Source organism: Vipera ursinii (assembly GCF_947247035.1).
Source record: "Vipera ursinii genome assembly, chromosome: 5".
Classification (NCBI taxonomy): Eukaryota; Metazoa; Chordata; class Lepidosauria; order Squamata; family Viperidae; genus Vipera; species Vipera ursinii.
In genome coordinates, this window is record NC_139518.1 from 61305332 (window position 1) to 61330870 (window position 25539).

The 25539-nt window shown below is 37.2% G+C and overlaps 1 protein-coding gene across 2 annotated transcripts in view; it reads right to left on the minus strand.

The window, feature by feature from the left end:
* FAM53B (family with sequence similarity 53 member B) overlaps positions 1 to 25539 on the minus strand; it is a 147327-nt gene that overhangs the window by 62704 nt on the left and 59084 nt on the right. For both annotated transcript variants that reach the window (XM_083364527.1, XM_083364526.1), the window contains exon 5: positions 12394 to 13172. In XM_083364527.1, the coding sequence (XP_083220653.1) occupies positions 12394 to 13172 (779 nt within the window). The remainder of the gene's footprint in view (positions 1 to 12393; positions 13173 to 25539) is intronic.

Here is a 25539-nt window from a genome sequence, read left to right on the forward strand (position 1 = left end):
GTTGTTGCGAATGATCTTTCAAATAGGCTGAAATCTTTGCCATTTCGGCCAGGTCAGAAACTTTTAGAGTCCATTCTTCTATAGTCGGGAGTTCCTCCTTCTTCCAATATTGACCTATTAAGAGTCTTGCTGCTGTAATTAAATTCAACATCAACTTGGTGTCCACAACAGTAATATCTGTAATTATGCCCAATAAAAACAATTGCGGACAAAACTTTATCCTTTGCTTAAAAATCTTCTGCATATTCCACCAGATTTTAATCCAAAAAGCCTTAACCTTTTTACAGGTCCACCATATATGAAAATACGTTGCATCTTCGCCACCACATCTCCAACATTTAGGTTGATAGTTCGGATACATACTTGCAAGCTTTTTAGGATCTAAATGCCACCTATAAAACATTTTGTAAAAGTTTTCTCTTAAATTTTGAGCTTGTGTAAATTTTACGTTCCTCACCCAGATCTTTTCCCAAGTGTCCATTGTAATAACTTCTTGAATATTCTGAGCCCACTTTATCATAAATCTTTAACAAGTTCTGTTTCTGAATCAATTTCTATCAACGCAAGATATATCCGTTTGTTATGTGCTGGACCCTGATTTCTAATTTGCTTTACCAAATTTTCGTCAGTCATTGAGAAACCAATTTTCTGGTCTTCTTTCCACCTGGCCTGTAATTGACCATATTGAAACCAAGTTTGAACAATCTTCTCATCTCGTAAAAGATTATACGGCTTCAAACACCATACGTTCCTCTCCAAACTTAAGATCTCCTTGTACGTAGTCACATCATGTTTGAAGCCAACATTTATGTTTTCTATTGCGTGTTTCGGAATTGCCCACAACAGTATCTTGTAGTCTAACTTATGTCTATACTTCATCCAAACTCTCAGCAATGCCTGTCTTAAAATATGCACTTTAAACACATTATCTACCTTCTTATCATACAATAAATATGCATGCCAGCCAAATAACAAGTCGTGGCCCTCAAGATTTAATAATCTTCCTTGTGTCAAATTAATCCAATCACTTATTCCTGACAGCGCAGCAGCTTCATAATATAATTTAAGGTTGGGCATTTTAAGACCACCTCTTTCACGTGTATCCTGCATAATCTTAAGTTTAACTCGTGCCTTTTCCCTGCCCATACAAATTTATTGATACCCCGTTGCCATTCCTCCAAATTTGAGTCTTTTTTAAGAATCGGTATCATTTGAAATAAAAATAGAAATTTAGGCAAGACATTCATTTTCACTGCTGCAATTCTTCCCAGTAAAGACAATTGCAATTTTTCCCAACTCTCCAATTCTTTTTGAATTTTTCCCCATAACTTTTCATAATTATTTTTATATAACTTTGCATTTGAGGGTGACAAATACACCCCCAAATATTTAACCCTTTTAACAATCTCAAATCCAGTTAACCCTTCTAAAAGGGCCTTTTGCGATGCTGTCATATTTTTGGCTAATATTTTAGTTTTTTGTACATTTACCTTAAATCCAGAAACCTTGCCATATTGCATTATTATCTCCATCAGCTCCACAACAGAATTTTCTGGCTGGGTCACCGTAACAACCAGATCGTCTGCAAACGCCCTCAGTCTATAGTCCTGATCTCTAATTTGAATACCCTTAATTTTTTCCGAATTCCGTATTTTAATCAATAATATCTCCAATGTTAATACAAATAATAATTTATACTGTTGAAAACAGTATAAATATATACTGCAGAAATAATTAAAACTTCATGGTTGACAGTATGACAGATACAGGATTTGGTGATTTTTAAATGAAATGAAATCTATTTTCCAATGAGTTGTTCAAACCAGCTTACAAAATATTTGGAATAAAAGCATTTATTAAAGCTTTACTAGAGTTTTCTTTTAAAAAGCTAGCAATCAGAAAATCAAATTAATCTATAGAATGCCTTTTTACAAAAAAATGTTCCACAACTATCGGTAGAATGCAGATAAAGTGGGATAAGCCCTTACAGCAAAATATTTTCATACACGCTGTTACTACTAAATGCATTCTTGCCCATAGCTACTAAATGTATTCTTGCCCATAGCCCATACTTCCATAGTTAATAGCATATACCAGCGAATCTTTTAGAGACCGAGTGCCCAAACTGCAACCCAAAACCCACTTATGTATTGTCGGGTGCTGGGTGGGCGCGGCCCATTGGGTGGGTGTGGCCCATTGAGTGGGCATGGCTACAGTGGTAACGGCAGACTGGATGGGACTAAAAAGTTCAATCAATTCCAACTTTGCAAGATTTTTTTTCCCCCGCGAAAGTTTAAATTGATTGATTGATTGAATTATTATTTTTTTTTGCATACGGCAGCAGAGGCCTAAAGTGAAAAGGTATTATAAAGGCCAGCTGAAGGCCTAGGACTGGGGTGATGGCATACGTGCTCACAGAGAGGGTTCTGAGTGCCACCTGTGGCACGCATGTCATAGGTTCACCACCACGGGCATATTCAAAAGGGGCACAAGAGTTACCTTAAAGAATGTGCAGTTACCATAAGAAGAGGCAGGTTTTCATTATATTGAACACAGCTGGTGATCAAATAAAAGTGACAGTATATTTTGTATTGTATGTTTATATATTCTATCATCTGTCTGTCTACCTATCATCTACCTATCTCGCATCTATCTATCTATCTATCTATCTATCTATCTATCTATCCTTCCATTCTACTAAAACTCTCATTGTTTTAGTAGTTTAACCTTTAACCAGGCAAAATGGTGCATCACTGAGCAACAATTCTTGAATCAAGGCACCTGAAATGGGCTAACTTACAGAATATGTCCAAAATCTGGGACCTATGATTCCTAAGGGAATGAAATTTGGGGAAGCTGTGGCCTCTTCAGTGCTACTGGTTGTTACTGTGGGAACATATACATACATGCATACATGCATACATACATACTTTTCAATGTTCCGTGACAGTTTCTTAGCCAGTCTCACAATCTCTTGGTCCCTGCCCCCCATCTAGCAACGTTCTGAGTAAGGAGGAAAGGTAGAACAGAGAGGAAGGAATTCCCACGCAATTTTCCCATCCTGTACCACCATGGCATGATCCCCTCGTCTATGTAACTTCTTATGGATCTTCCCTGATCTGTGCTGTCTTGCCACATGCCTTCTTCAACCCACACAGCACCTCTTCCACAAACACCCATATCCTCCTTGACCTAGACTGAATGGCACACCCCCATGCACTCTTCCCAACATGCACAACCCCTATGCATACCATCCCCAACTGGCATGACACCTCTCACATGCTCCATGAACCCTGCAGTCCCTTCTTGACCCACCCAAGTGTCCTATCTGACCCGCAGGACACATCTCATGAACCCCCAGACACCCTTCTTGATCTATGCCACTCACCTACATGCCCTTCCCATTTGTTCATTTGTGATACACACGAACGCACCTTTCTCAACCACACAGCACCTCTTATGCTCCCTTGTGTACCACTCCTGACCCATACACCCCCTCAATTCCTTCTCCACTTCCAAGCTTCCCATAAGCAAAGTAAATTCGAATAAACGAGGAAGAAAGGAATGTGATCTTCCCACCAACATGGCCTTGATTATCTAGTAGGTTTTCATGTTATATGTCTTTGCATGTGTGGTTTATTATTTTGAGTCACACTGTTTGAATGGGGCAGCCTTATAAATCCAGTAAGTAAAATAAAAAATAAAATAATGAAATAAAATGAAATAAAATACCTGCCAATTAATTGGCGAAAGACTGATCATGAATAAGTTACAGATGGCAGATTCCATTTTTGATCTTGAAGCATGAGCACAGAATTGCTGCCTGTGTGGGAAAGAGTACTGCCTCCTATGTTTTCTGTTGTGCTCCTTTAAAAAGAAAAAAAAAGGCACTGTTGGTTTTAAAAACTTTGCTTCCACTCTTTTCTATAAACTCTACTTTCTAGGAATCTTTGTGACCTTAAGAACAGCAATCGATTATGGCTCACAACAACTCTTTATGGAGCAGGGGGAAAAAAACCAGAACAATTTGCCTTGGTCACACAGAAAAAACACCGAGGAAAGATTGAGAAGAGGGACTCTAGTCTCCTGAATCACTCCAGTGCCTTAGGCAAAGTTCTTTCTTGCCTGTCACAACAAATGATTTCATTGTGTTCCTACCAGAATACATACAAATATCCCAGTTCACTGTTGTATGAATTTTCGCTGCATCAATATCTATCTAATGTCCTTGCACAATAATGCAATTCTTCATAAAGGCAATTCTGTTAGTGTCCAGGCAGTGGGGAAAAAACTGGACAGGGTAAACATACCTAACCTTTAATATCATTTTTATGTTTTGGGTCACATTTTTGGTGAATGTAATTATTTTAAAAAAAATAGAAAAGAAAAACCAACTCAGTAATTTCTATCTCTTTTTTTCTTCAGAGTTAAAACATAAATCCCATTATCAGCCAAGCATCTATTCGTTTGACTATCACTACCAATGCCTCAGAATGCTGGATCTGTTCACCAGAATATATCTATATCTATATCGATATCTGTTCACCTGAATATACATACATACATACACACACACACACACACACACACACACACACATATGGCGACACCGCCCGTCCTTTGCACCTCCGCCCCTGCAGCTTTGAGCCACATGCTGCGGGGATTCCCCTCCTCGCAGCCGCTGTGGGGATTCCCCTCCCCGCAGTTGCCACGCCGCAGCCCGTGCTGAGCCCCCACCCGGAGCTGCTCCGAACTCCGACCCAGAGCTGTGTTTCTCATGGCAGTGGTCTCCGGCGCCAAACAGCCTCTTTCCAACCACATCCAGAAAAATTTGTAACAAACATTGGAATTCTCAAGGCCATGTTTGGTATTTCCCAGCAATCTGTTACTGGAAGGAAAAAACAATCCCTGCTGCGTTACTGATCCCAGAGCAGCATTTGCATGTATGCAGATATCCTTAGGGTGCCAGAGTTATGGATGAGAAATATTGGTTGCAAAGTTGGCATTTCTGGATGTAATACAGATATTTTGGACTTATTTTTGTTTCTTTGCAAGTTTGATATTTTTAAAAAAGCATATGCTACTGACTACACTTATGCACATATGTAACAACTTTTGCTAGGATTCATGACCACTGCTTGTCCAGAATGTGAAGTGAAAGATTGTGACTAAACAAAATTTTAATGTACAGATAATACCACCAGAAATTATTTTAGCCTTTTTAATAAATGTTGTTATTGATGTTAAGCTCACCATGGAAAACATCATACCGTAGTTTCCGGCATATAAGACTACTTTTTAACCCATGAAAATCTTCTCAAAAGTCAGGGGTCGTCTTATACGCCGGGTGCTGAAAATTTAGGGACAGGGCTGGCTGGAAAACCTGGAGCGGATCTCCCATTTAGTCTGCGCAGGGAAAGCGGGACCAATTGGAGAAGAAGCTGCAGTCTGTGATTTTTTACAGGCTGGGGTCTGGGCGTCTTTCCTTCTAAAGTTGAAGAGCAGCTGTAGTATATCCCAACTTGAAAGGCACGTGGGGAAGGCAGCAGCCAGAGCACCGGCTTAGCTCTAAGGACACATTTGACTCAGGAACTGGGCGGGCTGGCTGGAAAACCTGGAGCGGATCTCCCATTTGGTCTTTTTTTTTTTAATCCCATTTATATCCTGCCCTTCTCCGAAGACTCAGGGTGGCTTACAATTTAAAGCACAAATCAATGTGCTTAGCAATAGCCTTCATTCTGTGTATATGCCTGTTTATTAGGGCTTTCACACACACACCCCAAGCAGCATTATTACAAAGTCAGCTTATTGCCCCCAACAATCTGGGTCCTCATTTTACCTACCTTGGAAGGATGGAAAGTTGAGTCAACCTTGAGCCTGGTGGGATGCGAACCTGCACTAATTGCAGGCAGCTGGTGTTACTTAAGGCTCTGCGCAGGGAAAGCTTTAGAGTGAATTAGGAAAAGTGAAAAAGTAAATTAGGAAAATAGGGAATGGTTGCTGGAATCAGGGGCTGCCACAAAGAAGAGGAAGTCAAGCTATTCTCCAAAGCACCTGAAAGCAGGACAAGAAGTAATGGATGGAAACTAATCAAGGAGAGAAGCAACCTAGAACTAAGGAGAAACTTCCTGACAGTTAGAACAATTAACCAGTGGAACAACCTGCCTCCAGAAGTGGTGAATGCTCCAACACTGGAAGTTTTTAAGAAGAGACTGGACAGCCATTTGTCTGAAATGGTATAGGGTTTCCTGCCTTAGCAGGGGGTTGGACTAGATGACCTCCAAGGTCCCCTCCAACTACTACTACTACTACTACTACTACTACTACTACTACTACTTATTATTATTATTATTATTATTATTATTATTATTATTATTATTATTATCCACTTGCACTGTTTTATGTTTACATGTTTGATGACAAACAGCCTTATGTTTATAAGTGACAGTTTTCCTACTAAGCACCTGCATGTCATAAGCATTTGAATTAAAATTACCATATTAAAATCAAATCTGATGTTTTTTAACTTTTATTTGGTGTGCGTTGGAAGAGGGGTAGTCTTATACGGCGAGTATAGCCCAAACCCTATAATTTAACAGGAAATGTAGGGGGTCGTCTTATACGCCCAGTCGTCCTATACGCCGGAAAATACGGTATATTGTTATGTATATACTAGGTTAATTATTTAAAGACTGAAGTGCAACATATCTAGATTCTAAATAATCTATTTTTCAAAACACATAACAGTCCAAACAGTAAAAGTAAAGTCCAAATTAAGAATATTTCATTCTTAAGAATTGTTTAATTTAAAGTGGTTTAGTTGTAATAGATGGTTATAGATTCAAAATAGTTTTCAAGTGTGTACAAAAGATACTACTTTTTTCTAGCATCAGCTAAATTAGTCATATTACATTGAGAAAAGCCCTAATAAGCAGGCATATACATAGAATGAAGGCTATTGCTAAGCACATTGATTTGTGCTTTAAATTGTAAGCCGCCCTGAGTCTTCAGAGAAGTGCGGGATATAAATGGGATTTAAAAAAATGTTTCTCATTTCTTTCCTGTTACCTTTGATTTCATTGCAGAGATGTTAACATAAGAAATAGATTATTTTGTTATCTAATTTTACCTTCCAAAAGACAGAAGCAGATGAAAAATGTGAGGTTCTTTCCTGATGGCTTTTTTGAATTAGCTGTTTTAGATTCTAAAAGTTTAGTTCCTAAAGAAGTAACCTTGTAAATAATTTTAATGTCGTCTAGTGCAGGGTAGGCAACCTTGGCTCTTTTATGACTCAAGGACTTCAACTCCCAGAATTCCTGAGCCAGCATGGCTCAGCTTGGAAACCTCTCTCTTTCCCCTCAGCGTGGCTGGCTCAGGATTTCTGGGAGTTGAAGTCCATGAGTCATAAAAAAGAGCCAATAGAGGGAGCTTTTTTTTCCCCAAAAATCCTTTTTTGCAAAGATCCAGCAGTCTGATGTATTAATATAAAAATATAGGTAGCCTCACAACCTGTAAAGTGCAATGTCATGTGACCATATCATTTAGCAATAGCAATCCCAGCAGTCCCCGCTGCCACTGTTAAGTGAGGATTGCTGGTCATTATGTGAAGAGTTCATATGATTGAACTGTCAACTTCCCACAAGCAAAGCCAATGAGGCTGCAATTCCTGGTCACAACAAGCTTTTCCTTAGGCAGCTTGAAATCAGGCCGGCAAGCAGGTGAATGCTATGGAATGCGGGGTCCCGGTGGGCGGTGGGGGAGATGCTGTAGTGCAGTGTGAGCAGCAGGCATGTGGGTAAGTGCATTGAGATGGGGTCCCAGGAGAAAAATCAGTAACTTATTCGCATGACTTATGACCGCTTTGCTAGTTTCCCCATTGCTTGTGGGAAGCCAACAGAGAAGGTTGCAAATGGAAATCACGTCACCACAATATGCTGCAGCTGTTGTAAGTGGGGGTGGTCACCAATTGCCTGAATTGTGATCACATAACCTCAGGAGTGCTGTGATGGCCATAACTTTGAAGGCCAGTTAGGAGATTATGACCATGGTTTCATGGGGCAGGGGGGTGGTTTGGGTTTTCTCCCCCTTTTCTTCCATTCATTAAAACCAGCATATGATGAAAAAGACTGATCACAATTACAATTACATGGGAGCTTGCTTTGCCTGAATGCCTTCTTGTAATATTCTATGAAGATGTTTTTAGATCTCCGATTTGCCATTTGGGACTAATTTATTTAGTTCTTTCATCCAGATGGTTATGATCACACAAGGACCCACACAACAGAAATGGTTAACTTCAATGCTGTGGTAGATGAGATCTTGTATTGTTTTGCACAGTAGGAATCTTGCTGTACAGCAGAACATATTGTGTTGCTCTGCATCACTGTCAGATATAGTGAGTACCCCATCAATGTTTGGAGGCACCCTTAAAAGAAAATGTACTTAAAGTATAAAAATGCTACTTTTCTCATTTTTAACCATTTTACATACTCAATGGCACACAAGGTTGTTCTTCTAATTGTATGAATATTCAGGATAAAGTATTACAAAAATATTTTAGCAATCAAATAAATTCTTTATTACAACCATATTAAAAGTATTTTAGACTTTGATATCCAGGACACCATCATTACTAAGAAACACAAAATTAATTTAGAGACTATCTAAATTTATATTAAAAAATTGAACTTAGTTTTGATTTATTAAAAAAAATTAAGCTGAACTACAGTTCTATAATTACAAGAAAGCTTGTGTTATATTACCAAATTCTATTTCAAATTATCAACTTTTGGTACAGGAAGTTTGACTGGATCCTGAATAAATTCTGACAGCAATATTAAAACTTACATACAATTTTCCACCAGTAGAAAAGGCAACATAGACATTTACATGTAAAAATAAGCTGTACTTACAGAATGAAATCTCCAGTTCATGAGAAACTTCAGAAATTTTTTTGTCATTCTGCTTCAATTAATATATCCTACAATCGGACATTGTAACATTTAAACCTGGAACTATATCAGGCATGAATAGAAATAAATTAATATTAAATTCTTATTTAATTGAGAAGAGTTCTAGCTAATTATGGCTAAAATTATCCAAACCTAGGAAAATATGTCCATCACCACAGATTTAAATGGCGCAAAGGAGTCTTTGGATAAGAAGTATCCACAAGCTATGATCCAAGCTTTAAGGATAAATAAATGCAACTATTCATTATTCTCGGCTTATCCAACTTTAAACTATTAATGGTCCAATATTTGGAAGTATTTCTATCTTGAATGATTAAATTTGACTTAAATTTACCCATTGAAGAGGTAAGAAAAAACATGAATTGTTTATTGCCATTGTTTTAAATGAAATGCACAAAAGGTAGCTCTGCATTTGATCAAATTAATATGGATACAAAAAGATGGCTATATATTTCTATATATGTTTGCTCAATCAAATAATGCAGCTCTATAGCAAATAAAGTAAAAATGTTAAAGCAATTAACTGGTAGGAATAAAGTTTAAACCTGTCTGGTCACTGACTACATTTTAATTAACAGAGAGAGAAAAAGAGACTTTAAACACATGACCAAAGGACATGAACTGAGTCATAGCTGCTAAACTATAGCATGCATGTCAAACACGCGATGTCATGTGACGTCATGTGACATCATGTGACATATCATGACTTTTCCCCCATTGCCAGCAATGGGATGGGTGCGGTTTCGACATGACGCATCTGGCCCGCAGGCCACGAGTTTGACATGCCTGCTATAAAGCAATGTTAAGGTTGCTGATGCAATATATAATGAGTAAGATGAATCTGCTGATTTCTTTAAGGAAACCTACACTGACACTTGAGAAAGTCATTTAAACTATTAATGATTCTGAGAGGCTGAAATAATTGTGATTAGAGTGCCTTTTTATAAACTTTGTTCTTCCTTTGATACCAACATCATTTAATTATCTCACTGACAACACTGGGGATCTAAGTTCAATTTGCAGATTAGATCTACACCAAATATTTACCTTATAGTTCTAGCAATCTTCTTGGAGGTAAATATAACAGCAGATCAAGTTTATCACTCTCTTACCTTTATTTTCCTATCCCAGAGCAACTTCAAAGGCATACTTTTTCACTCTTAATCTTAATCTTCTTATCCCAATAAAGCAATTGAAAGTCCCCTATGCTCTGCTGAATATGTGCAAGATATATTTAAAGCCTTGCTGGTTAAAAAAAAATTAAGTAATACAAAAATGTGTTTTATTTAGAGATCCCTTTTCTGGCTCCTACTTCTTTGAATACCCAAATATTCCTAGATATAGACACAAAGAACTATATATTTTTAAAGATTTCTGCAAGTACAAGAGTAAAAAGCTTCTGGGAAGTCCAAGTAGTAGAATTTCAACTTGGGACTCCTAAAGTATAATAAGTCTTTATTTTTACTACTTATCTAGTTTATTGGCTAACAAAAGTAAATCAGCATATTACAGTTCACACATTTTCAAGCAGGAATTAATTCCAAAGCAGTTTAAAGTAATATTTGCCTCTGAAGTCACCCATGCATGTTATTTTCCTTACCCTTTTTATTTACTAAACTTCATTAGGGAATAAAAAGTTTAAACAAAAGCAGATCAATTTTTTCAATCAGCCAAGGGTATATAAAATACATCACAGAATGGAGGGGAGAAAAGTTCCTTCCATCAAGAGATATTTCAATCGAGTAAAGTTAAAAAAAAAACAACCCAAAAAAACAAAAAGGAGCACTTGGTGAAAAAATAGGCTCTTAACAAAACTATAGGAACATTTAGTGCAGCATATTTTATTTGGAAGAAATACCAAAATGATATACAATGCAAGGCAGTTAAGACCAAAGCCTCCTGGAGATATACCGCTGTTTTACATGCCTATAGGCAGCGTTTCCAGCCTTATGACTATGGGGGTCAGGGCATAAACATATCATGGTAGCAAAACTGGAATTCTGATACAAAAGCAAAATTAATGCACTGCTGGTGGGTGTTGTGATTCAGGGTCAGCCTGTGGGTTCGGCAGTTGGGTCGGACGACTCAGAGGAGGAGGAGGAGGGGGGTGTTGAAGAGCTTGCTGAGGGGGTTGGACAGCTTGATGAGAGCCCTCAGCCAGGCCCCTCTCATCTGGTCACGACGCAGACCCAGCTGTGTGAGCCTGACAGCGTGGATGAAGCTGGCCCTGTTCAAGGACGCCCGACGCAGGAGGCAGTCAATCAGGAGTAAACAGAGGAAGGCAATGGGGCTCCTCGGAAGGAGGCAGAGAGAAGCCATGCCCTGAACTGTATTTAAGGGGGAATGCGTGGGAGGGCTGGTTTGCTGAAGGCAACCGCTTGAAAAGCTCCTGTTTCTTGGTTCGTGTCTTGTTCTATTTGTTTTTGTAGCAATAAATTTGGCAGGCGTAATTCCAGCCTCTTGCCTTCTTGTAAAAGGGGTTGTCCCTGCCTTTTCTGCAGGGGCGGTAGCAGGCTGGTACAGAACAGTGGGAAGCTACTTTTCAAGCCTAATTTATCTCTGGATTATACAAAAATTGCTGATATTTTATTAAGTAGCATAAGCTTATAAAATTAATAACAACAGAACGACTGAATCATAACACTTTAGTTATTAGATACGAGAATAAAAGGGACTTGGCATACTTTAAGAGTTCTTACAGCCAGTTAGGCAGCGCGCACTTTTTAAAACCTTTTTCCCCCCCAAGTATTTACTAAAAGTAAAAACGTATGGGTGTCACATCCTCTGATATATAGTTCAGATCGCTTATCTGTTCAGCTCTTTGGATTCCTGAGTGAACAGGAAAGTACTGCTGCTGAAGAGAAGAGCAATAACGAAGTGGAAAATTACAGAAGTTGTGACTCTGAAGTCAAAGCTCATTAGACAATGAACTCCCTAGTTTAGAGAATTCAAAACAGAAAATAGGTGAACACCGGTGCCTTTGAGGTTTCCTCCACTTTCCACAATATATAAGCAACTCTTCAGCAGTTTTATATATGGTCAAAAAATATTTCTTCCTAGAGGAAAACAACTCAGTTTCGATAATGCTGAATTGTAAGAAATGTTCAATTTATTTAAAAGTTACACTATAAAGTCAATTAAGTTTCTGAAGAACATTGTTCTGAATAAAAATGAAAATAAGTCTTCAAACTCAGGAGAGTTAGAGAAAATATTAATTACAATAACCATGAATTTTGACCCATGCACAGAAAGAAGATATGGAATTAGGTAAAGAAGTAAAACTAGATAAACTATTCAGCTGAGTTTTATTGCTAACAATGTCAACACAGTGCAGACTTCTATGCATAAACAAATCCCTTAGCTGTTTTGTAGATGTCAGGTCTAACCATGCTATTCCTGGTGTGAGATAACAAATTCTTACCTGTGTCATCTTGACAAGGTCCAATGAAGGTCTTTGTTCCTTTATTTCTTCAGGTCGTCTTCGCTTAATTCCAACTTTCTTGTCATTAAGGACACATGGTTGAGACCGACTTCGAGAAAGCCCATTGGAGCGCCTTGTCAACTCTGGTGTTGAGGCAGGTGTGCTGTTTGCTGAGGGCAGACAATTTTCCGAAAAGGAAATTTGATCATGGGAACAAGAGAGAGATCGCTGGATGTCAACCCTACCACTCTCAGAAGAGCAATGATCATTACTCCAAATATCACTTGTCTGTCCATAAGTGGCTGACTTTCGCATTCCTTGGCATGGCTGACACCCAAATCTATTGCTAAATCCCATCTGGTCATATGATGAGGAGAGAGTACATGACCTGGAAGGAAGGCTAAAGCTTGAACTTCTCTGCATGGTTGTGAATCCATTGGAGTAACGCTGCACACTTCCCCCGCTATAGCAGCGTCTCTTTTCTACAGGAGTCCAGACCTTTGATCCAATGGGCCTCCATGAAGCCCGGCAACTAGACATCTCATCGGAAAAAGAGAGTGATCGGCACTGGCGTTTGCTGGGAGGTGCTGAAGGGTTGCCATTGTGGTCACTAAGGCTGAGATCCTTGATCAAATTGGTTACTGAGCATGCGTTAGCTGGCTCTCTCTGCCATAAGGAGCTTTCATTGCTTTTGTCAGACAAGCAGTCCCAAATGTTGGCACTTGGCTGTTCAACCTGAAGGGGGTATTTCCTGCTGAGATCTCTCCATCTGTCATTTTCTAGTTTTAAATGATAAGATAATATACAATCAATCAATCAATCAAATATTTATTACAGTCAAAAACCAGTACAATTAAAAATGCTCCAAGAGTATCTAGTCAGAATAAAACAGCAACAAAAAAAAAACAAATCTATTTTGAAATCATAATTTGGCAGCCTATCAGTTGCACTAAATAAGAAAAAAGCCTAAGCTATAATGTAATATTAATCCTTAAATTGTCCTTAAATTTAATCCTTAAAATTTAATCCTTAAAGGCCTATTGTTATTAGGTACTGAAGTACAACAGGGTGATAATATCAAAAGATTTAGTGCATTAATTGTATAAAATAGTTATAATTCATCAGGTTTTGGCAAACCTTTAGTGCTGCTGCACAGAATCTAGCTACCTGCGCTGTGACAACCATCTCTTTGTCTTTAAGCAACTACTGAAGATAAACAGTGTCAGAATGAACAGGATACCTATTAATTATCAAGAAAATAAATTTTGTTCAGATGTCACCATAAAAAGACCAGCAAAGAAAGATGTGTCCAGAGGTTTACACCTCTCCAGAATCACAGTGACACAGAGCCTTTCAGTCAGAAGTATCCATTTATATTTGCCGTCCAATAATATACATTCATTAGTGCTATTTATCCCTTATCCTCCATATCATTGAAAAGCACAATATGTTATAAGAAGTCTCCAGGGTCTCTTTAGGATTAATCCCTAGGATTTGTTTTCACAGGTTATTGATTTAAAATGGAGCATGACACAAGTTAATTATCTGAGACCAAGAGCCGCAAAAAAACAATGAAAAGAAACACCAAAGTGCTGGGTACGGTATGACAGAAGTTGAGCAACTTTTTGGCAAACAACATTTGGAACATGTTGCATCCATTTGTCTGTTCCCTGTGCTCACACCTGGGATCCAGAGTGTTTTCAGGCTATGAACATCATCTTCCACAAGTCTAACTTTTTTGTTCCAATTTTCACTCCCATCTGCTGCTACAAGTGAGAAAGTCGGCAGCGGTTTCAAGTTCCAGGCTGATGGTTTCCCTGGCAAGGTTTTGCTATGTGATTCTATTTCATTCTGAGAAAGATGAGAAATGACATTCTGTTCCTATGGGAACATGAAACGAAGCACCACAGGTGCCATTTTTTAATCTACACGATTTCCATATAGAGGTTGCAAGGGGAATGGAAGCATTTTGGGCCTAGGTATCTATCTGCCTTTATAAATTGGAAATTTATTTATTAAATTTCTTTTGCCACCAATCTCACTGCAAGGTGACTCTGAGTGGCTTACAACAACATCAAAATGAAGCCATAAGTGGATGTACCAATGTATAAAATCACAATGAAAATACAGAATGAAAATATAGATTATAACTAAGGCTAAAAGATAGGGAGAAAAGGAGCAGCATGTACGGGGGGGGAGGGAGCTGCTATTAGTTGATCCACCACCTCCAGTCTGGTACTCCCATTAGGGCCCCAAGCACAGCCAGGTCTTCTTACTAAAACTGTTTTTAGTAATAACAAAATAGGCTAAAAATGTTATCATTAAAAATAAAATGAACAGTTACTGAGGGATTTTTATGCAAGTGAATAAAAAAAACGAGGACAAGGAATGAATTTGAGAAAAAAACAAACAGCCTCTATATGAATCAACAGCATATTTCAACAATACACCAATGCTCAAAATCAATGGTTAATGGCAATGGTTAATTGCCATCTTCAGTTGGATGATCATACAATCCAAACAAAATACTAAGATCATTTCTAGATGCACTTCTCTATACTATTTTGAATTGTCACTTGTTTTATTTTTTTCACTTTTAAGAATGCCATATAAAACTAGTAATACACAGTAAACAATTACATCTAAACTGAGGTACCACTGTTTATCCTGGTGTAGTGCTTCTCAACCTCAGCAAGTTTAAGATGTGTGGATTTGCTGGCTGAGGGAATTCTGGGAGTTGACCTCTACACATCTTAAACTCGCTAAGGTTGAGAAACACTTTCCTTCTGTGCCAAAGGTGCTTTTCAAAAGGCAACTGCATTTTCTTGGGGTTTTTTTCCTTGAAAACATTTCACTTCTCATCCAAGAAGCTTCTTCAGTTCTGGGTGAGAAGCAAAATGTTTTCAAGGAAGACAAGAAACTCCAATTGCCTTTTGAAAAGCACCTTTGGGACAACTATGACCTGGATGATTGAGAATCTCCATAGATAATCGTCCTGCTATATTAAAGGTAAAGGTTCCCCCGCACATGCGTGCTAGTCGTTTCTGACTCTAGGGGCCGGTGCTCATCTCCGTTTCAAAGCTGAAGAGCCAGCGCTTGTCCGAGGACGTCTCCGTGGTCATGTGGCCGGCATGACTAGACGCCAAAGGCATACGGAACGCTGTTACCTTCCCACCGTAGTGGTCCCTATTTTTCTACTTGCATTTTTACGTGCTTTCGAACTGCTAGGTTGGCAGAAGCTGGGATGAGTAACAGGCACTCACTCTGTTACGCGGCACTCGGGATTCGACCCACCATACTCCTAACCTTCTGATCAACAGGCTCAGCATCCTAACCCATTAGTCACAGCCAAAAGAACACCAGATGAAAGGGAACAAAAACAGAAATCAGTTGTGCTAGCAAGCTGCTTTGGGTCTGGGGTCTAGTCCTCCCATTTTACAAAAGCCTTGATAACTTTACGTGAGAGAGTACACTATCGGTATTTAGAACATTTCTAGATGATTCATACAATAGATAAATTATGCCCACAGTACAGGTATTCTTCGACTTACCACCACCATTGAGCCCAACTTGTCTGTTGCTAAGTGAGACATTTGTTGAGTTTTGCCCCATTTTACGACTTTTCTTGCCACAGTCATTAAGTGAATCACTGCAATTGTTACATTAATAACATGGTTGTTAGGTGAATCTGGCTTCCCCATTCAGTCTGCTTGTTAGAAGTTCGCAAAATGTGATCATATGACCCCAGGACACTGCAACCATCATAAATGAGTCACCTGCTAAGCAACTGAATTTTGATCATGTGACCATGAAGATGATTCAATGGTCATAAGTGTGAAAAATGATCATGTCACTTTTTTCAGTGCCGTAGCTTTGAACAGTCACTAAATGAATGCTTGTAAGTCGAGAACTACCTGTATTCACTCTTCCCCAGCTATATTAGCAAAGTTGCCTAGTGCTTTATATTATTATTATTATTATTATTATTATTATTATTATTATTATTATTATTATTATTACTATTATTATTATTTGATCATTTGGTTAGATGGCATATGAAAACATCTTGGAATTCAGTAAATGAAACTACAGTGTAAGATTTTTCAGAAAGAGAGGACTCTGATGTTAATTCTTTTAAGAACTCTGAAGCATCAATCAAGAGTTTTCACCTGCCTATGAAAAAGCTTGCCTTAAGTGAAATCTAAACAAAATCTATAATGTTCAGTAAAAAGAAAAAAAACCCACTGTACTATTCGACTAAATCAATTTACTGCGATTCCAGTGCTCATTCTCCTGATCAGAATAGTGTAATAACTGTACAAATTACTATCTAGGTTATTAGAAATACGGGAGAAAAAAAATAGACACAGGAAGCTTCTGAGCTATTCTAGGTCATTAGAAAAAGCAGTAATTCCTGTCATACATAGTAGTCCTTATCAAATCTAACTTTATTATTAAAAACTAGTGTCTACATTTAGTTCTGTATTTCTTTCAGAGATCAATAGTTAAATCATAAGTTTAAGTATTAGGTCCAAACAAACCACTTTATTCTATTCTATTTATATTTTGCTCATACTCAGCACTTGAATTTAGGGAAAAAATATTTTTCCCATTGGGTTAAAAAACATTCACCTTCAATATATGCTGCTATTATTATTCCATGGATCTCAACCAGTTCATGCTATGGCCCATCCAAGAACTTCCTTTTAAATCACTGTGATCTTAAAGATATATCATTGTGTTGATAGAATATGGGTCAGAGAGCAAAAGAATCCTGAATATGGACCCTCCCTCCTATGAGATGTACTTCAGACTTTTTGGATAAAAATAAAATCATCTAGAATTATAAATCCACTGTAAGCTGGCATGGGCTACTTATTCATTTCAACATCTCACCTACATCTGCTGCGGTTGACAGTTATTAAAGTTCTGACTTAAATTCAGCTGACAGTAGCTTTGTTAAGAAACAAACCGTGAGAACAGAAGCAGAGAAAAGCAACAGATTCTGTGCTATTATCAGGACTGGTGGTTTTTTTTCTTCTAATTTTTCTCTCTTCTAAGAGACAAAGGAAATCAGAAGATTGGAACTGAAACTGCTTATGCATGAAATATAGTTTTAGCCATATTTGAATAGCCATTTAATATCTTATTCATCATGAAGCAAAAATACTGGGATTATAGCATTGAGAACATTTTTTTTTAAGTCCATACATTATTAAGACTTACAATCAATCTCAAAGCCCTAGAGTGCAAATTTAATTGTGTTCCAAAGTAGCTCAGTATCCTAACAATTTGGATGAATGAAAGGGCTATTTAAGCAGAATGACATGGGGGTGTACATATGGTGGATTCAGTTTCAAAGACTTGAGTGATGAAGGTTTTAATAAAAGGAAATTCTGTTCTTAGTGATGTGTGGGTATCTATTATGAATATTTATTAGGAGAAAAGCCTGCAAAGCAATAGATGGCAACAATCCAAAGGCCAGGAAAAAAAATTCTGTTAGTATTGTATGCAAGAGGAAATAATCTTTTTTCCTTTTTTGTCATTCAGGAACAGTTCACAGTCCATGCACTATCATACCCAAACTGCATCACTATCCATAAGGTCTCCATTTTATTTTTTTTAATAATTTCCCCTCATAATCAGGCACCAAAACAGAACCTGGGTCCTTTCCTACAATCTTTATGTGCTCATCCCATGCTTTCTTCTTTGATCATTTTCTCAAAAGCCAATGGCCTTGACATCAAATACAAAAAAAGTTTCTATGCTTGGTATTGGCTGACCTTTAAAACCACTGCTTCGATGCTTTGTTTTGAAACCTTATGTCAGGGTTAATACTGGAAGAAAATAAACAGTTGTTCTCTGAACAGTTTGAAAGAAAAATCAGTGATAGAGAACTAATGTCAAACCTTGATTAAAATTAATAATAAACAGTCAAATGAAAAGATAGATTACTAGAAATAATAATGTAACTTCACTGTGAGATTCAGAAGTTAAACTCATAAAGGAGGAAAACTGAAGACTTTTAAAACACCTGAAAACCTAATCTGAAGTACGTTATTGTGGTTTGCTCTATAAAATGCCAAACCATCTGATTAGTTCAGAAATTAGCACATAATGCATTACGACATCTACGATTAGAAAGTGCTAATAGATTTAAATAAGTTAAAAACAAAAAAAACAAGAAATGAAATGAAAATTATGCTCAGCATGTTTCATGTTTTCAAGGTGTCATGAGTCACCTCTGTGAGTTGGGTGGCTTATATAAATTTGTTTAATAAATACATTACAGTGTGCTGAAAAAAGTGACTTACAAGTGGTCCTCGCACTTACAGTGGTTGCAGTGTCCCTGTGGTGATGTGATGGCAATTTGGGCATCTTGCAACCAGCATGTATTGACATAGGATGCAGCATCCCAGGGTCATATGATGGCCATTTGCGACTTTTCCAGGGGGTTTCCAACAAACAAAGTCAAACGGGGAAGAAGGGGATTTGCTTAACAATCACATGATTCGCCTAATGACCACAGTAAATAAAAGTGTAAAATTGGCAGTGACTCACTGAATGACTGCATTACTTAGTGATTAGAATTGTGATCCTAATAGTAATTGTATATCACTTGTAATGTTCAACAGTTAAAACTGCATGTCATCCATTTGGGTTACATGATCCAAAAACTATTAAAATCTTTCGAAAACTATAACATATAATGGAAAGCATTTTATTTAAATTGTTCAAATAATCAAGTGACATATATTGGCACTTGGAAAAATATGCTATTATCTCCCTTTGATATGGAAAACTAGAATCTATTTCATTATTTTATTTGGCCTTCTTCTTTAGTATTTTATTTCATTCATTAGTCATGTTGATTTAAACTAGTTCATCCTGCTTGCATCAGATCCTCCATCTTCCTCTTTAAACGATAAGCAAAAATCTCACACTAGTTATAGCCAATAATAACAGGATCCTGGAGCCTTATTTATATTGTATTTGTTCACAAAATAATTTGTGAGTCAACCCAGTAAGTACCTGGAAGATGATTTACATGTTAAAACTTGAACAAGGCATTTCTACCTACGGGATGGAGACCTTTGATAATGTAGTCTCTGAACTATGCCAATCTTTACCAACAGAGAGGAAAAGAGGTTTCTTCATTTATTTAACTCTATATTTTCTTTTTAAATTGTCCCTCTGTGCAATAATCTGGCATAACTTCATCACTGAATCGCACCGATTTCATTTATGAATGTACACACATTTTTGTCAAATATAAGCTTTAGAAAGCCAAGGATATTTTTGAAAAGTATAAAAATATAAGATACTCTAAAGAAAAGCAGCACTTTGAACTGTGTGAAAACAACTGTGAGCCCATAAAATAAAGGTAAGTTAAGCTTATAATACAACGAAGCAAGAATTAAAAAGCAATCCAATGACTGGGTTTTGCACTAACCCAAGTTCTAAACATGCTTCGAGGGGTGAGGTACAGCAATTATATACGAAAGCATGGACAACTTGCGCTAGATCTAGCTTTTCCAAGAAAGGAGGATAACCGGTATATGAGTTGAAGTTGGGCACAAGTGCTATGCAACCATATCTACAATGGATTGGGCCCCCAATTAGATACAAGCTTCTCACCAGTGGAATGCCTCTGTTATTTAGACTGAGTGCCAACATTAGTCAACTCAAGTAAATACAAATATTAATACGCTGATGAGGTACTTAAAATTCTGAATGTTAATGCTCCCAACAGGTTCATACAGAAACTTATAACTACTGTTTTGGTGGCAAAAGAAATGATAACCAGGCAATTTCTCTGTGTTATTCAAATATTAACTGAAATGGGAGCAAGTTTAAAACTAAAACTGAGCAAATGTATTTAAAATGACACAAAGAAAGAAAGAAAGAAAGAAAGAAAGAAAGGAAGGAAGGAAGGAAGGAAGGAAGGAAGGAAGGAAGGAAGGAAGGAAGGAAGAAAGAAAGAAAGAAAGAAAGAAAGAAAGAAAGAAAGAAAGAAAGAAAGAAAGAAAGAAAGAAAGAGAAAGAGGAAGGAAGGAAGGAAGGAAGGAAGGAAGGAAGGAAGGAAGGAAGGAAGGAAGGAAGGAAGGAAAGAAAGAAAGAGGGAAAACTTTGATACACCATATCCTCTGGAGGTGAGGTCTCGTAGCCTTCCAGAAGAGTGGCACTGCCAATTGGCATAGGGCTCTACAAGTGCTATGCAGCCATGGGATGGTTGGTGGATTGAGGAAGCTTCCTCCATCTCTTTAACATCTTAATTTTTAACTTTGTTCTTAATTCTGTTTTCTAATTTATTCTTTTTACCAAACTGTTATGATAAACTGCCCAGAGTCATTTGGGTGAGATGGGTGGTGTAGAAATTTGATAAACCAGGAAAAACATCCAGTCTTTTGTTTCAAGTGCTTCCTTTGTAAATACAGTATAAACTTCATGAATTATGTTTGCTGAAGACTTCATCTTTGTAACAACTTAAAAAAAGTGTATGGCAGTACATCACATAATTACGGGGTTTAAATATTTTGAAATATGGGTATGCTTTTGAGCATGACACATAGAACAAGAGGTTTTTTTAGCCAATGTTTTATCATACATCTGTGAAGCACTTACATATAATTCATCAAGCATAAATCTACATCATGTAACTAATATGCACACTGGAAACCAGTGGCCTTCACGTTGTTTTTTCTATTTATTTACAACAAGCAGCTTCTCACTAAGGAATATGTTTAGCTGCATCAATAAAAGATGTCTTAAATACAAGGATTTCTTTCTCATTTGGTGCATTTAAAAATAAGAAAGACATGTGGGTAGTGCATTCACAAGAGAAAGGAATAAAAGCATAATTTTTATCTTTTCAGAGTACAAGTAGCCCTCAACAATGACTAGCTCAATAAAGGACAATATTTCTGGCTCAGGGTTGAAATGAGGGGCCCTTGGAGCTTGGTTGTTTCCTTGCAGGCATTTAATTACCCAAACTAGGTAACATCATCAGTGCTAATAAGGAATGAGGTTTGTTCTCCATTTGTATTCTAGTGTCCTGCCCTGTTGTTTAGCAATTGTTTGAACTTATGACAGACTTTTAAAAGGCTGTTTACAAACTGTCCTCAGAGTTATGATTGCCTTACCACACCCCAGCTTGCAATCATATGATCACATTTGAGGCACTTGGCAACTGGTTCACATTTATGACAATTTACAGTGCCCCATGGTCACATGACTAAGATTTGTGACTTTTTACCAGTTTCTGGCAGTGTTTTTTGCATGCTTCCGCCCACTAGATACTGTATGCTGGGTTCACTTGACGACCATGCACTTTGCTTAGCAACCATGTTGAATCTCTTTACAACTGTCATACAAAGGGTCATATTGAGTCTGATCAGGTGGTTCTTTGACATACAACTTCAATGACTAATGAACAAAATTCCAGGCTCTATTGTGGTCATAAGTGGAAGACTACCTATAAAGCGCACAGCATTGTGTGTAGCTTTCACACAAATGGAAATCATTTGGACAGTTTCTTGTTTCTCCAAAATTGCCTATTTTTTAAATCTTCTATACGAAAAAAACAGTTTACAATTGTGATAATTCATTTTTTAATTGAAAATAAATATGAGTTCTCTGTGAAAGTTTAATATTGTGTTTTACGTTTTATTTATGACTAAACTGAGTTGTCCAAAGTTGCCAAAAATGGAGCCAAATGGGATTGCTGAGAAACAACTCTAAAGAAGCAGAGTTTTATGGGAACTTCAGCATTCACAGCAGTTCAAATCTTTTAAAAAGAGAAACATTAAACTTCTTCCCACCCAAAGAAGATTAACCATGCTCACCAAAGTACAGAAACTTGACTGTTAATGGGGGGGGGAAGGTGATTGCTCAAGTATAGTGTTTCTCAATCTTGGGAGCTTAAAGATGCGTGGCTTTCATCTCCCAGAATTCCCCAGTCAGTCTTCCCAGTCTAATACCCTCCTATGTTCTGGGTCAAAGATCATACTGGGTGGAAATTCCAGGAAATGATATCCTAGATATATGCAAGAAGACTGCCAGCTAACTAGCACATTCCAGTTGTTGGACTAAAGGCCTATAATGGAATTACCACTTGTATTTTCTTGTGTAATCTGGTATGTAGAAAATAAAACTAGTTACAACTCCTCTTTATACATTCCCAGTTTATTGCTATTGCTACCAATAGAGAACTAAGTATGGGGAAAACCAAAATTAAAAGAGGATGACAACATTACCTTATAACATGCACACAAAACGTAGGAGGGAGGAAAACTGCACCCTCCAAAACTGGATCCTTTCTGCAATTTTTAGAAATATAAAGAACATTTAAACAGTAAAATATTCTCTGTAGTTGAGCAGAGTGGTAATCTCTTTGGTTGGTTTTGATTATTCAACATCTGGCAATGCTGTTTTTCCTGATGAACTCAGAAATCTAAATGTTTGGGAAGAAATATTTTTTTCCCTTTTTTGTGAAGATCTTTTTCCAAAATCTCTAATCATGGTTGGATTAATGTTCTGGAAAACATCTGCTCTGAATTGTCAGCACACCGAAAACATATATTTAAAGGGGAAAAAATAAACCCATCATCACAGGAGAACGATGGATAAATATTTAATCAATACCCAAGAAGAACAGGTGGCAGTCATGGCTAGGATGACCTTTGCTCAACTTCATATTGTATGCCAGTTGTACCTGTTCCTAGTTTAAGGAACTCTATTCATGGTCATTCATGCTCTCGTCACCTCCTGGTTGGATTACTATAATGTGCTCTACACGTGCAACAGGCTCTACATGTCCTTGACGTGTACCGTATCTGGAAGCTTCATCTGCTTCAAAATGCAGCAGTGCAGGCAGTTATATTTCAAGAACACAGGTTACACCTCTGCTTCGTGAACTGCCTTGGCTAACAGTCTGTTTCTGGGACCAAAGCAAGGTGCTGTTTTTGACCTTTAAAAGCAGCGCCCCCCCCCAATCTTTCTGGCTCTGTGGACTGGCAGGGGGCAGGAAAGGGGATGGTTTACCATGCTTGCGTGCTTGCTCACTACTTGTGCAGTCCAGTTCCCAATGGGCTGGGGACTCCTGCTTTAAACTCCTACATAGCACGGGACTGAGTTATCTGAGAGACTGCCTCTCTTGATTACATCAAACCATCCTACCAGATCAAGCAGAAAGAGCATGTTGTGGATCCGGTCGGCTAGGGAACTACATTTGGTGGGTCATTGTTGAAGTGTGCTTATAAATGTTAATTTGCTTCTATCATTTTGCATCTAGCAACACTTTATTTTCTTCTGACTCTTTTAAAACTCACAAAAATAAATTTCACATAGAAAGTAATGTATTTGTAAGTATAAAATATATTTGTAATGATATTGTCTTATCTTTACAAATTCATTGAGTAAGTAACTATAGGTAAATATTGACAGGAAAATCCCAGCTACATGTCACCAAATATAAACTGATATAAGAAAAACTTCCCGGACTAATTGTGTTTCTATTATTTTACTTTTTTGAATTTCAAGCAGGATTTCATAAAATGGTACATATTAATCTTATCCCTTTTTCAATAAGCAAAGAGGTTCAATGCTTTTAAGATCAGCATTATCTCTATGCAACAGCAAATTAGCAGTTATTTACTTCCACAAAGTATTTTTACTACTATGATAATCTATTTTTTCCTAAATGTTTTTATTCATCTCTGTTCCAGATCTGATCTATTTTTCCCAAAACTGAGATGGGACTGATGAGTTTTCCTGATTACTTCTCACATTCCCTTGAAATCACTCCTCCTTTATAACAAAAGCAATAGAACAGATGGATTCAGTTAAAGATGTAAGTCAAGATATTGGCTTCACTCTAAAGCTAAATAAGTCCATAATTTCCACTTGGAAATGGTATCTTGCTCTTTTTTTGCATTAGACTAGGCTTCCATCATTCAAGCAAAGAATGACACAAGAAATGAGAACTTCTAGCCCTCCTAATGCTGCTTTAAAGAGATGCTCTTTCAAAGGTTTGTATTTCCCTCAGAAACAGCTTGGCAGCTAGTGCAAGTCCTAATGCAGCTTTTCTTGCTGCAATTGACTGCTAATTACTCTTAAGTATTATTTTTGATGAAAGTCCAGCTTTAATGTTTGAATGGGGGTTTATTAAACAAAGTTTTTAGTAACATTCATTGGATGAACATTTAAAAGGCTAACTGCCAAACCCTCAAAGTAAGCTAATTTTCTTCACGGATTCTCTTGCTAACGTTTGTAATTCTTATTAAAGGTAGGATGAAATATTGATAGTAGAGGAAGATAAGGAAAAAAATATCTCATGTCCATGACTCAAGAGCTACTAACCCAACTAACATAAAACTGTTCTTGCTCAGTTCATAACCATACATTTCTTAACCCTTTTCCAGCAAAGCAAAAATTCAGAACAAATTTTACTTTCTTGAAGCCAACAAGTATTTACTTCAACATATCTAAAAAGTAAAAATATTCTTAATCCTTTTAAGGATTGTGGGCTGTTGTGGCCTGTTTAAACATTCATTGAAAATGAAACAGAACAGAGTATCAGCAGATATTCTGAGGACCTTTGAGATATTTATGTGAAATATTAAATGTTGCAGTATATGCAAACTTATAACTAGTTTTCTTTCAAACTAAAAACAGATATGATTGGACTGAAACATATCCAGCCATTAGTTCAGCATCTTTTTCTAACTGTTTAACATATAGCTGTGACCATAAGAAAGATAATACAAATGGACCATTTATACAGACCACTTTCTATATAAAGCACAGTATACAATATTGTATGTGTTCCTTGCTCTCCATGATCATGTTTCAACAACAGCTGCAAGCAATGATTAGAGCAAATGAGAAAGGACAGATATTAAAACATTAAAGTTAGGGGAAAAAATGTTCTACTGTAAACCTAAAAGGTGAATGACTACAGACCAGTATTCACAAGGCACTGACTTGATTATAAATCCTATAAACAAATAGTTTTTGCAAAAATAGGAAATCCCACATCATTTTATTAATGAGTTAAATGTAAATTTGTTCTGTTAGCTCAGATTTTAGGAAAGCCTTCACATACTGTAAATAAAGATGGAAAATATGATACATAGTTTTCTTTGA